This window comes from Malaclemys terrapin, chromosome 16, assembly GCF_027887155.1.
Source record: "Malaclemys terrapin pileata isolate rMalTer1 chromosome 16, rMalTer1.hap1, whole genome shotgun sequence".
NCBI lineage: Eukaryota > Metazoa > Chordata > Testudines > Emydidae > Malaclemys > Malaclemys terrapin.
In genome coordinates this window covers 11,916,170-11,937,328 of record NC_071520.1, presented here as the reverse complement: position 1 = coordinate 11,937,328, position 21,159 = coordinate 11,916,170, and the positions used below count along the sequence as shown (strand labels likewise).

Genomic DNA, 21,159 nt, shown 5'->3' with positions numbered 1-21,159 from the left:
TCCACTCATAACCTTTATTTGCAAACTTACTTCATTACAAGAGAGTCAATGTGGACATCAGCCTTCCACCAGTGAACCCTAAGCCTGGACTCTGGGAAAGGAGGATCCTCTTTTGTGATCCAGAATCTTTTTAAAAAAAACAACAACACACAATTGTGGTGAATACTTAAAAAGCTAAACAATGATCTGCCCCTCAGTGTTTTTGAGCCTGGGTGCAAATGAACTCCCCTCCCCTATTTCTCTCACAATTTCCATTTTCTAGCCCCGGGGTGAGATAAAAGGAAAAGTGTAGGGCTCCTGATCTGTGATAGAACAAAAAAACACAATGGAGAGGGAGCAGAAGCAGATGGCTTGGAGGCTGGTTTGGGAAAGAGTATCTGAATAGAGGAATTGTTAGCAGTGTACTCCTCCGATCAGAGCTGTGAGGAGCCTCAGATATTTGCCCAAAATTCAGGTATTAGACTTCAGCTGAATACAGTTACCAATTTCTATTAGAGGTCACATACTCCTGCAGTCTGAGGTTATCTGGGGCTGCACAACCCAAAAGCTGCTTTGCAAGATACTTGGGGACATACAAGGACTGCTTCACCACTGCCCTGCACCTCAAGCAGTCAATGTGTACCTGCAAAATAAACGCAAAGTCAATTTAATATGCTACCAAATGAAAATGGCAGTGTTCTACATTCACTCTGTACAGGTGTAAGTGCAAGGCAGTAGAGAATCAGGCCTTCAGTTTCAGGCTTCTGCAGACTGTGGGAAAGGCAACCATTAGGACCAGTTGCAGAGCTCCTGTCCAGCTGGAGTTGGGAATTCTAAGTGTGGATTGAAAGGGTTCAGATGTCCCCACCCTCTCCATTCCTCTGACCTTCATGGGGAATTCAAGGTCCACCTGCTACTGGGCCCTGATACTCTGGCTTTCCTCATCTCATCCTCTATAATACAGTTTTGTTGGGTGCTATGAATTCTATAGTGCTCCAAAATGTGCAATCTGTGGCACTATGGGATTTGGAGTGCCCCAGAATTCACAGCACAGGTGAACTGCAGAGGTTAGAGGAGACAGCTTTGTATCAAGGCTCAGCTAGGTCCCAAATTCTCCAGCCTTAACAAACCCACAGGGCATCCACACTGTAGATGACATTTTTGAGGTTTTACTCCCTTTGAATTGAGGGGCTTTTTACACAACTTCACCAACAACAATAATAGAGGGACCCAGAACCATCTCGTCCAGATACACAGTTATGAATACGGAGTGACCTGAACAATTTAACTTCCATAGAACCAGTGACTAAATACTTGCAACGGGCTACGCAGCTTCAAATTGTCCCAGTTAAAGTCTGTGATATGCAAGAACCTCAGGGAGCACTGCTTTTGTTTGTTACTTTTGAAACTCTTGATAAAACTGTAGCCAAAATGAACTTGGTAACAATTAGAAAAGGTCTCCTTTCCCAGTTAACTACACTGTGTTATCTGACTGCCTCTTTTGGCGAGAAAGGGGCAATCACTGCAGAACTGCAGACCATCATACAAAGTCTTGCTATGCGAGTTACAGTCGACCACCGACCGAGAATTCAAAGAGTAGCCATGCTGCCCAGAATGTGTCACTGGTCATGGGATCGCTTAGTGGATTCTCCAGCACCTGAAAGACAAAATAAAGGACCACAAGCTTCATTGTACACTTCCTTTAAGGATGCAATTACCATCTGCAGAGGAGCTCCTGTTTTCCTTCTTGAGCAGAGATAGGAGAGCACAGAAGTGTGTGGGGGAGGTACCGGGGTGACAATGGGGTATACGTACAGAGGGGGCTGAAAGCAAGAGGAATTCTTGTTCCATTTCCTGAGTACCGACAGGGCAAGTCATCACACAGAGTGAGAGAGTGAAAGGGAAAAACTGTTTACACACAATGTCTCCCTTGCAGATGGGAGAAATATGAAAGCTCTAGCAACAGAGAGACCGCGAACCCTGGAAATCTTAGAAAAGGTTCATTCATCATGAATGTCCAAAGCTTTCCTACTCATCTGGTTCATGTTATGGCTGTAAAAAGGTCATTTTCCAGATCTTCATCCTGCTTCTGTTAGAGGCTCAAAGGGTGTTTCTGTTACTGTCTTCAGAGCTGCAGCTGCCTCCCACAATAGGGTTAACAGATATTTTAAAATATCTTTTCAAAACATTTGTTCCAGCAGATTATATCAGTATAAGAAAAACAGAAACTGACGCTAAGTGCTCTCTACACCAGTAAATCTGAGGCCAAGATATAAACGTGACAGGTAGTTCCAGATGGATGTCAGATGGAAATTTCTTAGGTTGTACTGTTTATTATCATCCAATTCAGAAATGTGTCACACAGCTCTCAGCACACTGGATTTCTTGCTGCCATCCTCGGGGATGTTGCTGCCTTAAAAAGCAGTGTTAAAAAGCAGGTCACCTAGTAAGGAAACTAACTTATTTGTTTTGTTTACTATTTCCTGTTGCAGCATTGCTTTCTGCTTCTATAAGATGGCTGTTACGGGGGAAAAAATCCCTTTTAAGGGACAGTAAAACATTTTGTAATGAATGTCATATCTAAAATGCTAATGACACTGGGAGAATAGATTCAAACTAGGGATGTAAATATTGTTTTTAAAAGTACCTATTTAAACTATTGAAATATCGGTTATATCGGTTAACGGTTTAATCGTTAACAAGTTCACAATATAGCCCACATATATATTATCTTTGTCATTTTTCAGAGGCCATACTAGCCTAGTACTGGCACCCAAGTGAAGATTTGTGCTTTAATTATATTATTTTTGACCTGACTGGGTCCCTTGAAAGCCGCTGCAGACACATGGCAAACAGGCCAGCAGGAGGGGGTGTGCCAATGGAGGCAGTGATCCCCAGAACCCCAGCCTGTACAGCAGCCGCGGGAAGCCATGGGGACAGTGGGGCTGGGTGCCCAGACACACCCATGCCAAGCACATAGAGATTCCTGAGGGGGCATGGGCTGCAGCTGTCTGAACTGTGTGGCTAGGGGGCCAGGGACAGGCTGTGGGACCATGAGGCAGTGTCACACGCTCACACATCGGGTCATGCCAACAGCTTGGGCGGAGCCTCAAGCGTCCCCTCCCTTCCCCTACTACTGAGTTGTCATAGTAACATTAGAACTCAGAGGCTGGGAAAGTTCCGCTTCTGCAGCCCCATCCCATTATGTGACACCCCCCCCCCCCAGCCCCAACGTAATGTTAACTGTAATATATTAATAGTGAGACAAATACTTATCGGTTAACCGTTTAACCATTTAATATTTTACATCCCTAATTCAAACCATACAGCTGCTGTTAGAAGGTGCACACCATTTAAGCATGCACAATCTAGGGTGGTTAGCTATACACAGTTCTGTGCAGACCTCCTACATTGTGCATAAACAGTGAGTTAAATGATATGTTGTAAGAATACGGGCTGCTGGATCAGCAGCTACAGTGACACATGTTTAATTTAATGAGGGTTAGATAAGCAATTTACGTGAAAGAAAATCCCTCTCTAGTACTTGGTGGACACTGTCCAGGGAATTGGCCTCTGACAACTTGCCTAGATTGGGTTTGGAGACCTTGGGGCAGAGGGAGGTCTCTGAGCATTAAAAGGAGAAGAATTGCTACGACATGAATCAACATCTTTAATATGCCACCAGGAGCTAATCCTGCCTGAATGCCTACTGGACTCTGTGAGTAAATAATGGGACTGAGCAACAGGGGCTTCTCAGTCAGAGACCCAAATCGCTCACCAGCTATTCCCATTTCAAGGATTTGCCTCTGAGCATGCAAAAGCCAGTAAGCAATGGACAGCACTGAAGGAGTCTATATTCTTCTTAGGAAGAAATCTTATCACACTGTAAATATCCTGAGATTACAGGCAGTGGCCCTAAATATCCAAGTCCATGCGCATGAATGTCAGAGCCAGGCTAGCCTGCCTTACATAGGATCCAAGACCTTTAAGGGACACAGGAATCAAGAGAATAGTAAAGGAGAAAGGAGAACACTAGTCACACAGTTCTCAAAAAGAAACACTCAAAAATGTACCAATATCTTCACTTTCTTTTATAGGACAGGACATGATGTCATGGCTGAGGGAGGAGCTAAAGACTGTTTCTTTCACAAGAGATAAATCCCACCTGTACTGAGGGAGAAAGCCAGTGGAAATTAACCCTTAGACATTCAATGCTCAATCTCCTAAAGAAAATACCACCTTGTAAAAGGCTGTGGCTGGAATAACTAGGTGGCTCCCTTGCAAAGAAGGCTGGATTTTCTGACGAGCTCAGCTCCTATACAGAGTTCAGCACCCCCTTTCAAAAGAGCCCAGCACCCAACATGCACTGAATGTGCTGAGCTCTTCTGAAAATGAATGGGAATTATGAGTGCTCAGCACCTATCAAAATCAAAGCACTAAGTTATGTGCTTATACCAATTTGGGTGACTAATTTTAGGCAGCCACATTTGAAAATGTTGGTCAGGGGAGGGGACCTACCTCTGGTGGGAGAGCCTGGAAATAGAACACTTGCGTGCATTTTTTCAGCACATCCTAAGAACGTCAGCAATGGGATATGCTGTTGTTACCTGTCCCATCATGATGATCCTTAAAGAAACCCCCTACTTTCTACTTCACATCTTCCATCTCCCTCTGGAGAGGATTACGCTCCAGAGGTCTCTTCCTTTGTAGATTGAGTGCACTCTCTTACCTGGCTGTGTCCCAAGGCCTGGATTTCCTCCAGATGGGATGTGGAAACTGGTGGGCACTGGGATTTGCCAAGCACAGCCTGAGGGGCACTGGAAAAACCATCAGAACAAGTTAGCTCACATAAGAACCTGGGACCTCCTCGTGTTCCTTTTGCAATCATGCACCATTTACTTTAGCCTCCCAGCAGCGGGTCTGGAGGGACATTTGCAGGAGAAGCTTCTGTTCACATACAGGTGAGCACTACGTAAACCCACGCCCCCTCCCCACCCTTATTAGAATGATTAAACAGATCCTGCAGTGAGAGCATTGTCAGTGCCAGGAGTGCTAAAGAGGGCTGGCACATAGATTCCTGATTTTGCTTATGTACCCAGAACACACTCTACAACAAGGAGACATCTACCAAGGATTGTGTCTATCCTGGAGAATATGATAAAAACAATGATTTTAGAGTCAAAACACACAGCCTTTGGAACTAACCAAAACATCCTTAGTGCCGTCTCTACAGTCTTTCAAGGCCTCTAGCTGAGAGTCTCAGATCTCAGCCTGCAGCTTACCCCTCATCCAGACTTCACATCTGGGCTTTCCCAAAGGTCAGAACAGAAATGCTGGCTATGCTCAGAGCCACAGGTGCTAGGCCAAGGAAGGGAGGGGGCTTGGCAGATGGGATGAACGCATCTCTCCCTTTCTCTCCATAACCATCTCAAAGTCTCAGAGGTACCTCCAGATCCTGCCTGCTGTGTTAGCAGCGCTGTCCATCCTGCTCCCAGCAACGCTCCTCACTGTCACTTAGCCTACAGCAGATGCAGAGCAGAGGACCCATTGCTAGAAGCATTCCCAGCAGCCTGAGTTAAGGTCCCAACAATGCAGGCAGGATCCACAATTTGCAATGAGTATTGAAGCATTTGTACATCCTAAACCAATATGATCTCTGGAAAATCCAGGTTTTCTTGCTCCATGGAGGTGAGTGGGCTTTTGTTTCAAATGCCCATCACTAGGGAGTTTTGCTCTACATGAATCATGAGCTGTGCCAAATTTCACCCACTCCCACCAGAGGAGCAAGGAGGACACAGCAAGGGTGGCCATTGCTTAGGGCCCCACACAGAGCCACAGTTTACTAGCTGGACACAACTCGTCCCACCCAGCAGCACGACCAGATAGTCCGATTCCTCCCCCACACTCCTTCCTCGCAGCCCTGGGCCCTGCAAATCACAAAGCCGGATTTGGATACAGTCCAGGGGCTTAAGACAGACTATGAACAGATGCAGGAAATCTACTGGAGTTGTTCTAATGAGCTTTCAGGCCGAGTCCAGTCAGGGTGAGCACCTTTACAATGAGAAAAGCAGACTGAGTCTCCCTGGGTTGACTTCTAGATCTGCCCCTGCAATTGTCACCAACCAATAAGGGACAGAGGGTGATCTGGTAGTGAGAGCATGCAGTTGGAAGTCCATTCCAGGCACTGACAGCATGTGACCTTGGGTAAGTCATGTCCCTCTCTAGGCCTCATTTTTCTCATCTGTAAAGTGGGGACAATGCCATTGACCTCCCTTACAGGGTGTTTGAGAGGCTCCTTTCATTAATATCTGAGATCCTCAGATGGAAGGAGCTAAGTGCAATATTATTATTAATTATTGTTGTTATTACTGAGTGGAAAGAACCGGAGCTTTTCCTCTGAGGCAAAGATTAGCTGGGGTTACAGTGGCCCACCAAGCACACATATGTCCACTGATTAGAGGTCTAGCCCATAACAATTAAGGACAATCCTCTGTGTCTTCCAGTCTCCATGGGTAACGTTTTCAAAAGCATCTAAATGACTAAGGAGCCCCTAAGTCCCATTTTAGTGAGACTCAGGTCCCTAAATGCCTACATCACTTTTGAAAATTCTAAATCTTGTGCCAATTTCAGGACCCTCCAGGGAGAAACTGAGGCAGGTAATAAGTCAATGTGCAGCAGTCACAGCAGGGATAGGAGAAGAGGAAACTAACTCTGTCCTCATGACTAGGTGTCCTTGCAATCAGCAAGGGTTACCACTGCCAGGAGTATGATAAGGAGGGACGGCATGCAGCTTCTTGATATTGGTTATGTACCCACATCACATACTGAAACAAGGAGACATTTACCATACATTTCCCCCAATTGCAGTACATATTTTAAAAATAAATATGATTCATTCTAGAAACAGAACATACGGTTTTAAATCCAGCCAGAACGTCACTAGCAGCTCCTCTATGATCCTTCTTGAACTTTAGTTGCTATTTAAGACTGTGAATCCCAGAACTCAGCCTGCAGCCCTTCCCCATTATGTCTATTACAATCCCCAGGCCTGGGCAATCCCAAACCACCCAGTATAGGATATTTGAAATGCTAGTCCTGGCACGAGCTGCAAGCACCAGACCAACTGGGGAAGACAGGAAAAGTGTCAAGATGTTTCAGCAGGGGACTGGGAATGAGAAGTTTTGAGTTCTATTCCCAACCCTCACACTGACTCCCTTTGTGCCTTTGGCAAGTCACATAACCTCTACATGCCTCGGTATTGTCATCTATAAAATGGGGATAATAATGCTTACCTACCTACTAGGACTTCTGTGAGAATTAATTACATAGTGCTTGATAATGTCATTATTACACAAATGGTAGAAAGAATGGAGGAGAAGAGCTGGGATAGGAGGTTGCTGCTTCTATTTTGTCCTGCAGGTCAGCAAACAAAAGCAACTTCATGATATTTGCTCTGTGGCATCTACTGCTATGTAACATCATGATGGTACCAGGGCATTTTTGCATCCCATGAGCTGCAAAACCTGCAGGGGGAAACCTGCAACCATGAAACATCTGATAGAAAACCTGGCGCAGAAAGAGACAGACAGCGCAGCTGGAGTTCCAGGGCTGCCACCTCTGATAGCCTGCTGTATGGAACAATCTTGTCCTGATGCTGTGCATCTCCAAAAGGTTGATTCACAGGCTCCATAGACCCAGCTGTCAGGATTGAGGATGGGCCCATCACAGTCAGGATGGGTGGCATTCACTGTTAGAAACAAGCTGGCCAAGCAGTTCAGACGCTGAACCCAGTTCAGATAGGGTTGGGTGGGATGGATTTGTCCCTTCTTGTACAAGACTGGGGGCCTGATTCTCCTTTGCCCTGCACCATGTGGAGCCATTTACGCTGCACACAATGAGTGCAATTATGTAGCATTTCACACCCCTGTGCACAGATGAAGACGTCAATACAAGGCCAAAGCCAAGGCAGTGGGAGAATCAGGCCCCCGGCGTGGGAAGTATCATCACATTGCTCCCTAAGCCCTACTGAAAGGCAGGGAGGCTGGAGACCAGGGAAAGGACTGAGCACAGAACTCCATTCTCACTTGTGTCCTCCGCTCCTGTTACCTGTGGGGAAGAATGGCTTCCAGGGACCCTAGCTGTCCTTCTCTAAGCACGAAACTGTCAATCTCTAAATCTGCCTGGTGACAGAAGCTTTCTGAACTGGTCTCTATACAGCCACCTCGAGGGACCCTGCTCATAGAAGCTCTGACACCTGCTGGAGTAAATGCCAATGTTAAGAGAGCTACAGATAACAAGGCTCAGCCCACAAACCCAGCCTTCCTCATCAGAGGCTGCGTGACAGACGCACCACAATCCCACACCCGCAATTATGGCCAGCCGCAGTAATTAGCTGGCACCTAGCCGCTGCACAACTGGCTGCTCCTCTCCCCATCTGCTTCCATCCAACTTCCCTTCTCGGCTCTGGAGACATGAATTAATGTGTCCAAATGAGACCATTCCAGAGAAGGGGGAGAAGACAGGGGAAGCTGCAGGATCAGTGAACTACATGGGGTGGGACAGAATGGAGCGAGTGAGAAGGCAGGGGAAAGGAAGGGAGAGGTCTGAAAGACAAGGAGGAGCAAGTAAGGACAAAAGAAAGTGAAAAGGGTGCAAGCAGTACTCGGCTGTTGAGAATCAAGGGGGTTTAAATATTTAAAAGCCAGCAGCCGAGTTAGGTGAACAGCAAACAGCTGAAGGGAGTTGGCCAGAGGAGCAGCTAAGGGGTAAGCGCGGCCTCACAGAAGTGGCAGCTAAGGGGTAAGCGCGGCCTCACAGAAGTGGCTGGAGGGCCTGCAGCCTGAGCAAAGAGGTACAGGGGTAAAAACAAACCCTGGTCAAGTCCAGTGGTCTAGATTTTCAGACTTGCTCCCTGACCTGTTGGGAGCAGGACACAAGCGCTCAGGTTAAGCCCAGCTCCCCTGCTTGTCACTAGACAGAGGAGGCTGCCTGTGGAAGCAGGAAGGTCTAAGACAAAAAATCAAAGCGTTTTCAAACCAACAATGGCTCTGAACAGAGGGCAGTTCCACTAACCTGCTGTGCCAGGGCTCCACAGGGGGCACTGGCTGCTCGTGCCGGAGACGCCTTCTGCACTGGGAGTTGGCTGCCTTGCGTCCAGAGGTTCTGTTTGGAAGGGAAGCGAGGCACAGGAGCATAGGACAAAGTTCTCCAGCCAGGGGCTAGTGGCAGTGTAACTTGACGTCTGTCTGGTCTCCACGGTGGCAGAGCTAAGGCTTATTCCGTGCTCAGCCTTAGTGCAGAAAGCTGTTGGCTCTTCCGTGCTGAGAGGGGTCACTGAAGTTTTAGTTGACCTCATTTCCTGTAACTCACTGCTCTGCAGAAAGCTATAGTGATGCAGTGAATGAGAGGCTTGACTTTACTGCTCTACTAAGAGCATCATCATCATCTCTTAATGGGAGAGACAGCTGCTCAGTACCTATAGCAGCTCTACCCCTAGCCCCCTCTCTCCTAGAAAGGAGTCACTGCCAACTGAACCCCGGAGCACCAGTCCAGGGGGGATGGGGAGTCTGTGCCAGCTGCTCAGAATGGCTGCAGCTGATTTTGGGGCACTGACCACTCCCATCTATGAAAGGAGTCAAGGCTCCAAACTAGTCTCCCTGGGCACTGCCAGCTTGAAGGGAATGTCAGTCCTGTGAGGGAGGTTAAAGTCACACAGTCACTGCACTTCTGCTATAATGATGAGACTCCCTCATACATCACCTGGATTCCAGCAACTTTGAAAAGGTCCCATCAGCAGAACAGTCCAGACCCGCAGCGGACTGCTCCCACCCCGGACCACAGGGCACAAGGGTAATCTCTTTCTGCTCGGAGCCAACGCCTGCAGGAAATGCGTCTGCAAGACATAGAACAGGGCAGGTGGCACAAGACTCCTGGGAGCCCTAGGGTCACTACAGTTGTGACGCCGAAAGGAAACTAACAGAGGTTGGTGCTAGTGGGCAAATACAACAGGGCTCTCCCCGTCATTATTAATGACTGAATTCTGGTCATGACCCTGGAAGGGTGAATGGAAATGCTCAGGTTTTGTACTGAGTTTTACTGGAGTGAATTGCAGGTCCAGAGTCACATGTCTGCACTGGGCTGCCCCACTTCCTAGCTTGGGGAGCGGGATTCCTCTACTTATAAACTATTATTGTGTTGCTAGCAACTCTTAGTATTCATGATCTAGATTGGCGCTTTGTACCCAGTCCAACCTTGACAAGGCATTTGGGTAGTGTGAGCGATGTAGGTGCAACCTTCGGATTTTCACTTGCTAGGCTGGTGAAGGGCAAGACATTAGGAAAGTGACATGCTACATCCATGGAGGTGTGGGGTTGGAAGGAACCAGATGCCAACTTCACCAATGCATGAGCACTGTCAACTGCCGTGACACCTGCTATACCCTCTCCAGGGTGGTGTCTACCATGGTAACAGTTGGATGCAGCAGTAGGGGGCAACTCTGCTATAACCCTTTTGACACCCACTGTGTCAACAATGATGCCCAACAGGAACAGAGTGCTGCCCTGATTGCAGGGAGAAGGTGACTGATACAAACTCCCTACTTCCACCCACTGATGGCTAAGGGCGGTTCCAAAGAGGATGGCGCTATGGAGCTCGGCTGTTCTCAGTGGTGGCAGATGACAGAACAAGGAGTAATGGTCTCAAGTTGCAGTGGGGGAGGTTTAGGTTGAATATTAGGAAAAACTTTTTCACTAGGAGGGTGGTGAAGCACTGGAATGGGTTACCTAGGGAGGTGGTGGAATCTCCATCCATAGAGGTTTTTAAGGTCAGGCTTGACAAAGCCCTGGCTGGGATGATTTAGTTGGGGATTGGTCCTGCTTTGAGCAGGGGGTTGGACTAGATGATCTCCTGAGGTCTCTTCCAACCCTATTATTCTATGATTCTATTATTCTAACAGCGCAGAGAGGAGGCCTGTGTACCAGAGCATAATCCTCCCATGTCTGCTTGATTCAGTAATGCTGAGTTACTGATCCCAAGGAAGCAGGGGTAGCTAATAGTGCCCCTCTGTTTATCATGAGGTGATACTAAAACGGGCTTCCTTTTGCTGGACCACATCCCAAGACCACTGGGAGGAGACCAACCTGCAGCTTGTGGAATGCAAGATCCATTATCAGGCTGATGTTTTGCTTGGTGAGTTGAAGGCTCCTCATCGGTTGAACCGATGAGCTTTTCCAGCCGACTGAGCCGGGTTTTTTGACGACGACGGTAATTGGCAAACCAGTTATAGACCTGATTTGGCTGCAGGTTCATATCCTGAGCCAAACCCTCCTGCAAATCCAGGTAACCAGGGGAAAAAGAATAAACCACATCTAAATAACCATACTCGTCCCTCCAGTTTCCAAAAGCAATCTGACAATATGAGCTTCCAGACCCTCATGCAGGTCCTTGGAAAACATGCATCGCTCCCACTGATTGATCAGCTCATAAAGAGGAAGAGAACAGAAAAAGTTAATTCTCCCTTGACATCCTATTTGAGAAAGGGAATCCCAAGAATACCAATGGGTTTTTGCCTTACTTGTAATTTAACTGATATAAATAACTAACTAATGGAAATAAGCACATTTTTAAAAGTGAAGGTAATTTACCAGTGGAACACAAATTATTGGGCTCAACGCAGGAATCACTGGGTGAAATTCTATGGCCTGCCTTATGCAGACTAAACTCTCATAATGGTCCATTCCGGCCTTAAAAAATAATCTATGACAGGTCTTTAAAATCTATTGTGTTAAAATCTATTACATTAAAAAAATATATTAAGAGAACATTTGATTTAAACAATCAAAAGTCCAGAAATGCCACAGTTAAGGTTGCACATGTAACCTTTACTCTTCTCCCTTGTATATATTCATTACTGTACTCTTTAATTAAATGCAGTATAACATTTTTTTGTTAGACACATGTGTAACATCTTGTAATATATTTTCATACTTTTAAACTTACTATATTATCATTGTGATAATGAAACTATGTCTTTATTGATTTTGGCTATTTATATAATAGATTTTCCTCTCTCTCAAGTAAGTAGTTTAATAATTTAGTCAACATACATGTATTATATATTTTCTTTTCAAATCAGAAGTGCAACCTTCCTGGGGTGTAATTCAGGGAACAGGGAAGTTAACTACAAAGCTAATTTAGTCACAAACTTGGGGGCCTTATACATGCTAGCAAATTTCACTATTATTCTAGGTTGTTATATTTTATCAGTGGAATACTGTGTAAGAATGGCTTGTTGTGTACATTGCATAAAATAACTTTAAGAGACTCAAAGTAGTACACATGCACATATCTAAGGCTGTAGAAAAATTATCTATTATATTAAACTACTTGATAAATTACATGATCATATATCATAATGCCCACACACAACAGGACAAAGTTATGGTCTAGTGTGCTACTTTCCACTGTCATTTCCTGACTTTTAAGTGCTTAATTGAGCAACCTCAGCATTCTCTTAACACAGATTTTTGTAAGTTGCTGCTGTTTTAATTAAAAATATTAAAAAAAAAATTTCACAATGCAGAACTAAGCTAAACATGCCCAGAATAACCTGTTCCCCATACACCTTGGGGGCTTGAAGGAGGGAGCCCCTTGAGTGAAAATGTTAGGAGCGCTGCAGTTTTTACCTTATAGAACAGTGAATCAGACAAGGATTCCTGCCAAGTCCTGGCTCATTCAGCCACTTTCACTACATTTGTCTCTGTCCAGCTAAAGCTAGATGCACATAAGCACAGGGCTGACTATCTTGGCTGCAAATTTTACAAGTCTAGCAAGAAAACTCAGTGCACTTTTAAATGGGTTATAACTCAGTCAAATCACAACCAGTTAGCACCAGAACACCGACAGTGCTTCTCAGTGAGAGCTATTTCCCTGCCAAATTTCACCCAGTCAATTCAACATTAGAGTTGTTAAAACACTATTTAACAGGGAAGACATTTTCTCCCACTTCTTTGCTCCATAGAACAACTGAGTTTCTTTTGCTTAAGCTTAAAAAAATATTAAAACGCACACCCCTTTGGGCAATGATCAAACATGAGAAACTTCAGTCCAAAAACTGACTGAAACAAGGGGTTAGATTGGAAACAGTTATGGAGCCTTGATCACAGTAGTTGCTGCTGTTCCTGTGCAAGGCAACGTTCAGCAACAACCTGAGTAACACTGTAGCATAGAGCATCCATACCCGCTGATTCTTGTTTGGATTCATTGTCACGTTTGCAGCAAATCGGTGCAGCTTTTGGCGCACTTTTTCTGGATAGTTTCGATTCTTTATGCCTTCAGGACAGAGAGAAACTGGTGGAGGATTCCTGTGCAAAAAAGAAAGGATAATCACCAAGGTCCCCAAACTGCGCCATTAAACTCAATGGAGGTTTTCCATTGATTGCAACAGGAGTAGGCCAAAGTTTCAAGTTAACGGTGAAACCTGTTCCCCAAGAAATGTCCATCTTAGGATGTGAATACAGCCTTTTAGTTTTCATCCACCACACCCCCAAATCACAGTAAAGGAAGAGCACCAGATCATCCCACTGCCAAGGTACCTCTTCCTGCACCGGAATTTCTGCACCGGTGTCAGGGAATCTGTGTGATGTTTCTCCATGACTTTGTGGTAGTGGATCTCATTCCAAAGTTGCACCAGCTCCTTCTTTTCTTTCGCCCTGCAACACTAAGACAATGGCAGGGCTGAGCACACCCTCTCCAGACAGTCAACCAATGACTTTTACAGAGGGGAAAAAACCCTCAGCATCCTGAAACGTACTCAAAGGGATTCACACTGGATCAGCGGAGTTGGTAGCCTTCCCCAAAGGTATGAGTCTTTTGCATGGCCCACTATTACTCCTCAAACCTGCACAGGACACCTCATGCCAGAAAAGAGCGCATTATGCACCTACTGCTTTTTTAAAAAAAAAAACAACGGTGAATGTAGACCTGGTGAATGGTCCTAAGCCGACAGCTCTGGAAACGGAGGCTCTTCTCTCCGCAGAACACACACAGCACGATCACTGGCAGCCCAAGCTTCCTCACACCATCCCACCCATGGGCTCTATCCCACAAGGGGCTGAGCACTCAGGACCTGATTCATCAAGACACTTAAGGACATGATGAGCTTTAAGCACAAGAAGGATCCCAATTCCAATGGGAATTGCACTTGTGTGGTCCCTGGAGTCTTTTACATTCCAAAAATTGCTCTCTTTTACTAACAGATGTTTTGTCCAGGATTTCCCTACAGAGCTCAGCACTGTATATCCCTCCCTCAAACTCCTCAGGGACCCCAACAGGCTAGTCTCCTACTTGTTGTTGCTGTAAGCACTGACGTTCTGACCCCTGACATGTATGTTATCATAGCTTTTCTAACAACACTTCCTGCCCTCCCTGTAGTTTCACTGAAGTGACCAAGAACACATTCCTACCTCCAGGAGTCTGCAGGCTGTGTCATGCTGACCCCTGTGGATATGGACAAGCACACAGGCTCGGACTACATTGATGTTGGTGAGGAAATATTCCTGAAGCTTGCACCCCATCATTGCCTCAACCAGCTTCTCCAGGCTGGGAGACATGCCCTGAAGATCGCGGCAGAGTTGTCCTGCTAGATCCAGCAGCTTGGCCTGTGGAGTGTCCTTGGTTTTATTTTTATTAAGTAGTGCCATGAACCGCTTCATGCTTACATTCCTCCGGACACCTCTTCTATGCAACAAAGAAACAGCATCTGATGTTTGAGCTGCTAGACGAACACTCCCCACCATATCAAGACACATTGCTAGCTTCTAATTCTCCCTTATACTATACGTTAAAATACTTCACTGCACTTTTATAGGACTTTCCACCTGAGTTTCTCAAATTACAAAGAGTAATTAAGCCTCTCAGTCCTCCTGTAAGACAAAAAGCATTCCAGGTTTGCAAGTGGGAAAACTAAGGCACAGGGAGGTGCAGTGACTTGCCCCAAATGACAAGACAGTGGAACACTTTGTAATCATCCAACTTAGAGAGCAAAAGCCCTTTCTTGCTAAAATACAGGGCAAATGAGCATCAGTAAAACTTAAAGAGAGCAAATACATTGAATATATGGGATCTTGAAAATAATTATTTATAAAGATGCTCCTCCCCCAAAACACTTAGTCTGCTACATAATTATAACCACTGACCAGGTTGTGCAAAATCTAATTACCTAGCAGAATGGAATAACTAAAACCTCAGTCCGGATAGGTGAGATCAAGTTACTTACTGCCCATTAGAAAAACACTGACTTGGAGCATCTAAAATTCCACAGTGCAATAAATTACAGGGACAAGTGACTTGTAGCTGATTCACTGGTCTCTTGTATTCTTGTAAATGCCATCAAGTGGTAACTGCTCTGCACACTGAACTTTGGAAGGAGTACCTACAGAATTAGCCATATATGCTCCTCTAGAAGGACAGGATAGAACAGTGGTTCTCAAGCTGTGGGTTGGGACCCCAAAGTGTGTCGCGAACCCGTTTTAATGCGGTTGCCAGGGTTGGCGTTAGCCTTGCTGGGGCCCAGGGCCAAAGCCCGAACCCCACCGCCCAGGTTTTGGCTTTGGCCCCTTCCCCTGGGCGGCGGAGCTTGGGTGGGCTCAGGCTTCGGTCCCCCTTTCTGGGATCATGTAGTAATTTTTGTTGTCAGAAGGGGGTCACAGTGCACTAAAGTCTGAGAACCCCTGGGATAGACTGCAACTGGCTAAGAGCCAGAGAAAGAGTTTAGCTAAGTAGACTACACCAGTGGTTCTCAAAGCCGGTCCGCCGCTTGTTCAGGGAAAACAGTTGGCGGGCCGGTTTGTTTACCTGCCACGTCCGCAGGTTCAGCTGATCGCGGCTCCCACTGGCCGCAGTTCACCGCTCCAGGCCAATGGGAGCTGCGGGAAGTGGGGCGGGCTGCGGGATGTGCTGGCCGCCCTTCCCGTAGCCCCCATTGGCCTGGAGCAGCAAACAGGCCAGTGGGAGCCGCGATCGGCTGAACCTGCGGACGCGGCAGGTAAACAAACCGGCCTGGCCCGCCTGGGGCTTTCCCTGAACAAGCGGCAGACCGGCTTTGAGAACCACTGGACTAGACCATGTGGGCAAGTCATCCATTGCTGACTCTCAGGTTTTGCCTTCACTGCAAAAAAGGTGTGGTTTTGCATCAAGTTGGCCATTTCACTGTATTATCCTAGTGGAGATAACGCACGGGTAGTTTTTACCTCGATGTAGCTAGCTGGGGTTGATCTCAGGTTTCACTGAGGTTTAAAACTTCACTGAGGTGAAAACTTCAGAGCCTAGTCTCTACTAGGATTGTACACTGAGGTAACTACATTGATTTAAGCACACACTTTTTACTGCAGTGACGACAAAGCCGTACGCCTTTTCTTGATGAGGAAAAGGGTGTATTTTTAAATTTGTTAACTAATCTGTGTTAAAATCCTAGCAAAGACAAGGCAGTTGTAGGTTTTAAAACATATTAGCTGGTCAAGGTAAACCCTAGCATTTAATCATTGTTGGCCCATGCTTAAGTCTTCTCCCTCCTCTTCCCCCAACCTTTTTATTTAAATGATGCCTTTATTTGGCTGCTTAGCATTAGTTTTATATTTTATTTTTAATCTATTGCTTGAAGATTAGGAAATTCTACTGTTGAGTTTACCCTGATTAGTTAACATGAGTTAAAACTACAACACCTTTTCTTCACCAAGATTTTAATACAGGTTAGCTTAACATGGGTTAAAAATGCCCCCCCCCCTTTTTTTCTGCCCCTAGTGAAGACAAAACCCTAGTTGCATTTACAGTGGTTCTGAACTGGGAGTCCAGTTTTCATTTTCAACCTTAAGTCAGACAGGAACAAATCCAACACCCACTGAAATCTCTCCACTGACTTCCAAGGGGCACTGGATCAGGCCCTCAGCACACAGAGGAATTTTAAGTGCTGATTGGCTCCACAGCTTGTCCTTGAGAGAGGGACATGCAAATCCATTCAACAGATTCATTTTAATAACTCATTTTGGCTCCAAAAATAATCAGGACAAACACTTTATCATCAGACAACCACACTGTCGATCCCAGCTGTCCTTGGACAAGTCACCTTAAAAAGAATTTCCTAGCTTGCAAACAATAGGTGAAAACTAAAATACAAGCCAAAAGCAAATAAAGGCATCACTTAAAAAAAAAAAAAAAACAGGTGGGAGGAAAAAGTCATCCTAAATGAATCCACGGCGATTCAAACAGAATGCACGTCTGAAATTGTGTTTTTGAATATGTTCAAAGTTGTGAAAGAGTGGTGTGGTGCATGTCCAGTGGTTGGAAGTTCCACATGCTGTGGGCCAGGAACAGTCCCCTACAACACCTGTGGGGTCAGACAGCTAATACTGTTCTGATGGAGGCTTATGGATTTCCCAAGTGATAGCCACTAAATACAAATGCAACTGCGAAAACTCCATGAATGTAGGATTAAAAAAGCCTCATCTTCTTACACAGCTAACAGGCCTAGCACACACCCCACCCGAGGCCCGGGCATGGCAGAGTGGTTAAGCTAATGCCAGCAGGAGAAGCGAGGGGACTCCGGCTGTTACGTGACACACAGGCAGAAGCCCACCACGGTGTTTGGATGGGTCTGGAACAGCACTTTTAAAACCTCTTTTCCAGACGCTTTTCAGGGGCCAGCAGAATGTGCTGTGCTGCTGCGCCCCCCACCCCAATCCCGCCGCTTTGCCTCCTTCAGCCCCCCCGTCCTGCTTACCCCCGGCTTTGGAACAGGCCCCTGCCCCCTGTCCCCGCGAGGGCACGGGCCGGCGTGAGCCCAGCTGGGGGAGCCGGTCAGTAGCTGCCCTGCCTAGAGGGCGCCCCGCGGGCAGCTCGCTGCGGTCCCCAGAGAACCCCCCCCCCCCGGGAGGCTGAGCCGCCCCAGCCCGAGCCCCGCGGTACCTCCCGAGGGCGGGCATCGGCTGCCTTGGCGCCGGCCGGGCTCCGAGTCCCAGCGATGCCAACAGCCACCGCCGAGCAAAGCGGCGCCGGGAGCGGCCGCAGGGAGGAGCTCGGGGCCCCACCCCGCCCACGCCCCCCGGCCAGGCGCCCTCAGCCGGACACGCGGCACCCGTGGGCTGCGCCCCAGGACAACACCCACTGCAGGACCAGCGCTGGGGCCCTGCCCTCCGGCGAGCGCTCCTGCTGCAGTGCCGGCTCGGTTCAGGCCGATGTAGTCCTGCTACATCGCCTGTAAACGCTACAGGGCCAAGGGCCTGAGCTCTCGTCCCACCCCCCAGCATACAGGGGCGGGTGCGCAGTGGGGGATACAACAGGCCCCCCAGTGCTCCAATAAACGCAACGCAAGGGCTAGTAGAGAGGAGGCAGCATTTTCATTCAAAGTTAGGTTTCTGAGGGATTTAAAATCTAACCACAGTTCAGTGTAGACTAGACCGTCCAGCAATAAATATAGCCGCTGAAGGTTAGAAACCAACACAGACCTGTGGTAGGATTGTCTCATTTTTTAAAAAGGGGTCGTTTATAAAACCTTTAAGTAAACATTCCAATGTGATTTGCTTCTCCCCCTCCACCCCCCATCCTTCCTTGCACATAGAAAATTGTAGAGATGAACTTTAAAAAAAACAAACAAAAAAGAAGCTTAAAGTTACCCGAAGTGGCTATTGTATATGTAAAATGATACTTTTCATAGTCATCCAGTTGAGGAAACTAGGTGACAGCAAGGTACCTGAATGGTAGGAGATGAAATTTAAAAAAAATGTCATCTAATAGGAATCGGACATGCACTGGTAATTACAATACACTTAGATGAATTAAATGAAGAGGGTGGTAGGCAGCTCAAGCCAGACAGTCTTTTCTACATGCGTACTATCTGATATCAGATATAGTCACTCACACAATGGGTCTTGGATACAGAAACTTTTTTGTGATGAAGACACATTTTTGTTGAAACAATGTTTATGATCTTTCTCTCTCATGTCTGTTCACAATCTTCCTCATTCCTGTAATCAGCTGCATCTTATGTTTAGCTGTCATTGATTTCTCCCTAGACTTGGATCCTCGCCTACAGCAACTGATTCCTTGTTCCTGCAGCATGACACACATCTCTGGGTCCAGAGCCCAGAACAGCAAGTCCTGAAAGCTTAAAGGGCAGAGACCCACTTTAACTGAAATTTAAAATAACTGTGACCTTTTCATGAGCATTAAAGCTTCATGCTTGCTCTAAGGAAACAACTTCCCTCTGGTAAGGCTCCATCTTCTGCATACTCCTTTATTGACCTATAGAGCCCCGCAAATCCACGGATTGGATGAGGATACACATTTTGTATCTGCGCAGGGCTCTATTCACCAATACCTTCTCTTTTACTCACTGCCTGAATTATGGCAGAACATTACACTTTTGATTTTCTGCATTTTTTTATTTAATATATTAAAACATATAAACACTTATCATGATTGTATAATACAGTGTATCTTACATATGCACACAAACATACATGCCAGAGATGTGAGGCATGATTTTGCCTAACATGTCACAGGCTTACAACACCTGGTCATTTCCAAAGATCACAGAAATGTATGGTGACCTCTTTTTCCTGTGACAAACCCCTGGTCTCAAAGTCTTGCCTTCTCTCAGTTTAGCTGAGTTCTGGCAAGTAGGGGATGCAACTATTTGAAGTATGGCTCTGTTCAGGTGATGAGTATTGGTGCGATAGGAGTGGCCTTGGGCCATAGTCTCTTCTCCCAAAAGCCCACTCAGATTCTATTGATTATCAATAGGAATACTTCTCAGATTAGGCTGGGTTCCAAGGTAAATTCACCCTAAGAATGGTCTTATCTGGCTGTTCTCTGCATCTTCCTCCTCATCACACTCCCAAGCTTTGAATTTTCTCTCCTGCAGATGCACTATCTCACGGTGCACTGGCATGCATCTTATCCAGACAGCCAGTCCAGAACAGGACGAGCCGGCCTTCTTTGTTCCAGCAGAACTCTGTGAAGTCTTTCAGCAACCGATCTGCAAACTTCTCATCCCCTGTGGCACTGGACCTCCATGTTTTGGTCAGCATGGTATTGTAGGCCCAGTTGTAACCAATGCGCTCTTCACAAAACATGTTCTGATTGGTTGAGCTGGTGGAGTTGCGCCGCCGTCGTTGCTGCCCACAGGAAAATTTCCGCTTGGAGTAAGGTAGCTGCAGCGAAACCGTCCCTGTGGGAAATGGACAGGAGTTTAATCTGTGGTCAAGTCTAGATCCTAGCAGTGTCAGCTGACCCAAATGTTTCTAAGGGAAAATTAGACTGAGTTTCATTTATTGTCTCGTGTGGCAGGTAAAGATGCACTCAGCATTACCTCCCTGCTACCTGCAAGGTTAATGAGGCTCAGAGAGTCCTTAAAGCAGGTACTCAACCTGCTACTTTTTACTAATGGCAAAAGTAATAATGCTTTATACTTATTGTAGGAGATGACTGGCCATTCCATTGCTTTCTGTTTATTATGATCCTTTGTCCCAGTTGCTACAGCTATTTGCCAGCTGATCAGTGCTACTGAAGGAGAACATTGAGACTAGAAGTGCAAGAATGGCTCTCCCTTGCCTATAATCCCCCCAGGGCTCTCATTGCCTACCAAGCATTGCTTACCTGTGACATGGATGTACTGGGGTTTGTTCTCAGATGGGAAGTTGAATGCAGAGGCAGAGTATTTATCTTGCACAAATCCAAATCTGGGGAAACAAATACTAGAAAGAATGAAGCTATTCCTGTTGGGACTCCTACAATCCATTGGATGGGAAAGGGTCGGGGGGGGAGGGGGTATATTTCCCCAACACATATGCACATCCTTCTCATGGCCCAAAGGGAAGGAGGCAAAGAGGGAAGGAAGGGATCCCCACATTCTCCAGTCCTGTTTTTTCCTGAGCATGGGGGTGGGGTTGCTCTCCTAGCTAATGTATGAAAAGCGTGTGTGTGTGTACGAACGTACGTACACGCACAAAATTAGGAGAAAGCTACAGAACAGCTTCTGGTATGGTGCATCAAGTTATAGGAATTGTCTGGTCAGGCTGGACAGTTCTGTCAGAGGACTAGTACTGCTTTGGGAACACACATCCCCCTCTGGGCTGAAGAAAACACCATTTTGAAGCAAGAAAAGGTCCATTCCAAGAGCCAGCTTCT

At 46.4% G+C, this 21,159-nt stretch overlaps 2 protein-coding genes across 17 annotated transcripts in view; both read right to left on the bottom strand.

The window, feature by feature from the left end:
• On the bottom strand, positions 1-18,017 carry ANHX (anomalous homeobox). Of its 7 annotated transcripts, XM_054005960.1 has the most exons (10): positions 17,938-17,965; positions 14,442-14,715; positions 13,572-13,696; positions 13,217-13,340; positions 11,118-11,304; positions 9,739-9,871; positions 9,052-9,362; positions 8,086-8,233; positions 4,709-4,796; positions 1-1,636 (listed from the first exon to the last, which is right to left on the bottom strand). In XM_054005960.1, the coding sequence occupies exons 1-10, from the start codon at positions 17,952-17,954 to the stop codon at positions 1,544-1,546; spliced, it is 1,500 nt and encodes a 499-aa protein (XP_053861935.1). In that variant the 5' UTR covers positions 17,955-17,965; the 3' UTR covers positions 1-1,543. The 7 variants fall into 7 exon arrangements, with proteins under 7 accessions (XP_053861935.1, XP_053861939.1, XP_053861934.1 ...); XM_054005964.1 differs by lacking the exon at positions 8,086-8,233 and having other exon boundaries at positions 9,052-9,141; XM_054005959.1 differs by lacking the exon at positions 17,938-17,965 and having other exon boundaries at positions 14,442-14,786.
• A 1,374-nt stretch (positions 18,018-19,391) lies between these two features.
• The window catches only part of DEPDC5 (DEP domain containing 5, GATOR1 subcomplex subunit), a 59,661-nt gene continuing 57,893 nt past the window's right edge, over positions 19,392-21,159 (bottom strand). For all 10 annotated transcript variants that reach the window (XM_054006404.1, XM_054006410.1, XM_054006411.1 and 7 more), the window contains 2 exons: positions 20,629-20,711; positions 19,392-20,200 (listed from right to left, as the gene is read on the bottom strand). In XM_054006404.1, the coding sequence (XP_053862379.1) occupies positions 19,905-20,200; positions 20,629-20,711 (379 nt within the window). In that variant the 3' untranslated portion in view covers positions 19,392-19,904. The remainder of the gene's footprint in view (positions 20,201-20,628; positions 20,712-21,159) is intronic.

What these genes read in the sequence shown, in the direction of transcription:
- ANHX (XM_054005959.1), bottom strand. Translation starts at nt 14,786, where the DNA reads ATGTGTCTTGATATGGTGGGGAGTGTTCGTCTAGCAGCTCAAACATCA. An exon ending in AAATTCCGGTGCAGGAAGAG is followed by an intron (nt 13,341 to 13,571) that starts GTACCTTGGCAG and finishes TTTTTTGCACAG; the next exon opens with GAATCCTCCACCAGTTTCTC. An exon ending in TTGCATTCCACAAGCTGCAG is followed by an intron (nt 9,872 to 11,117) that starts GTTGGTCTCCTC and finishes TATGTCTTGCAG; the next exon opens with ACGCATTTCCTGCAGGCGTT.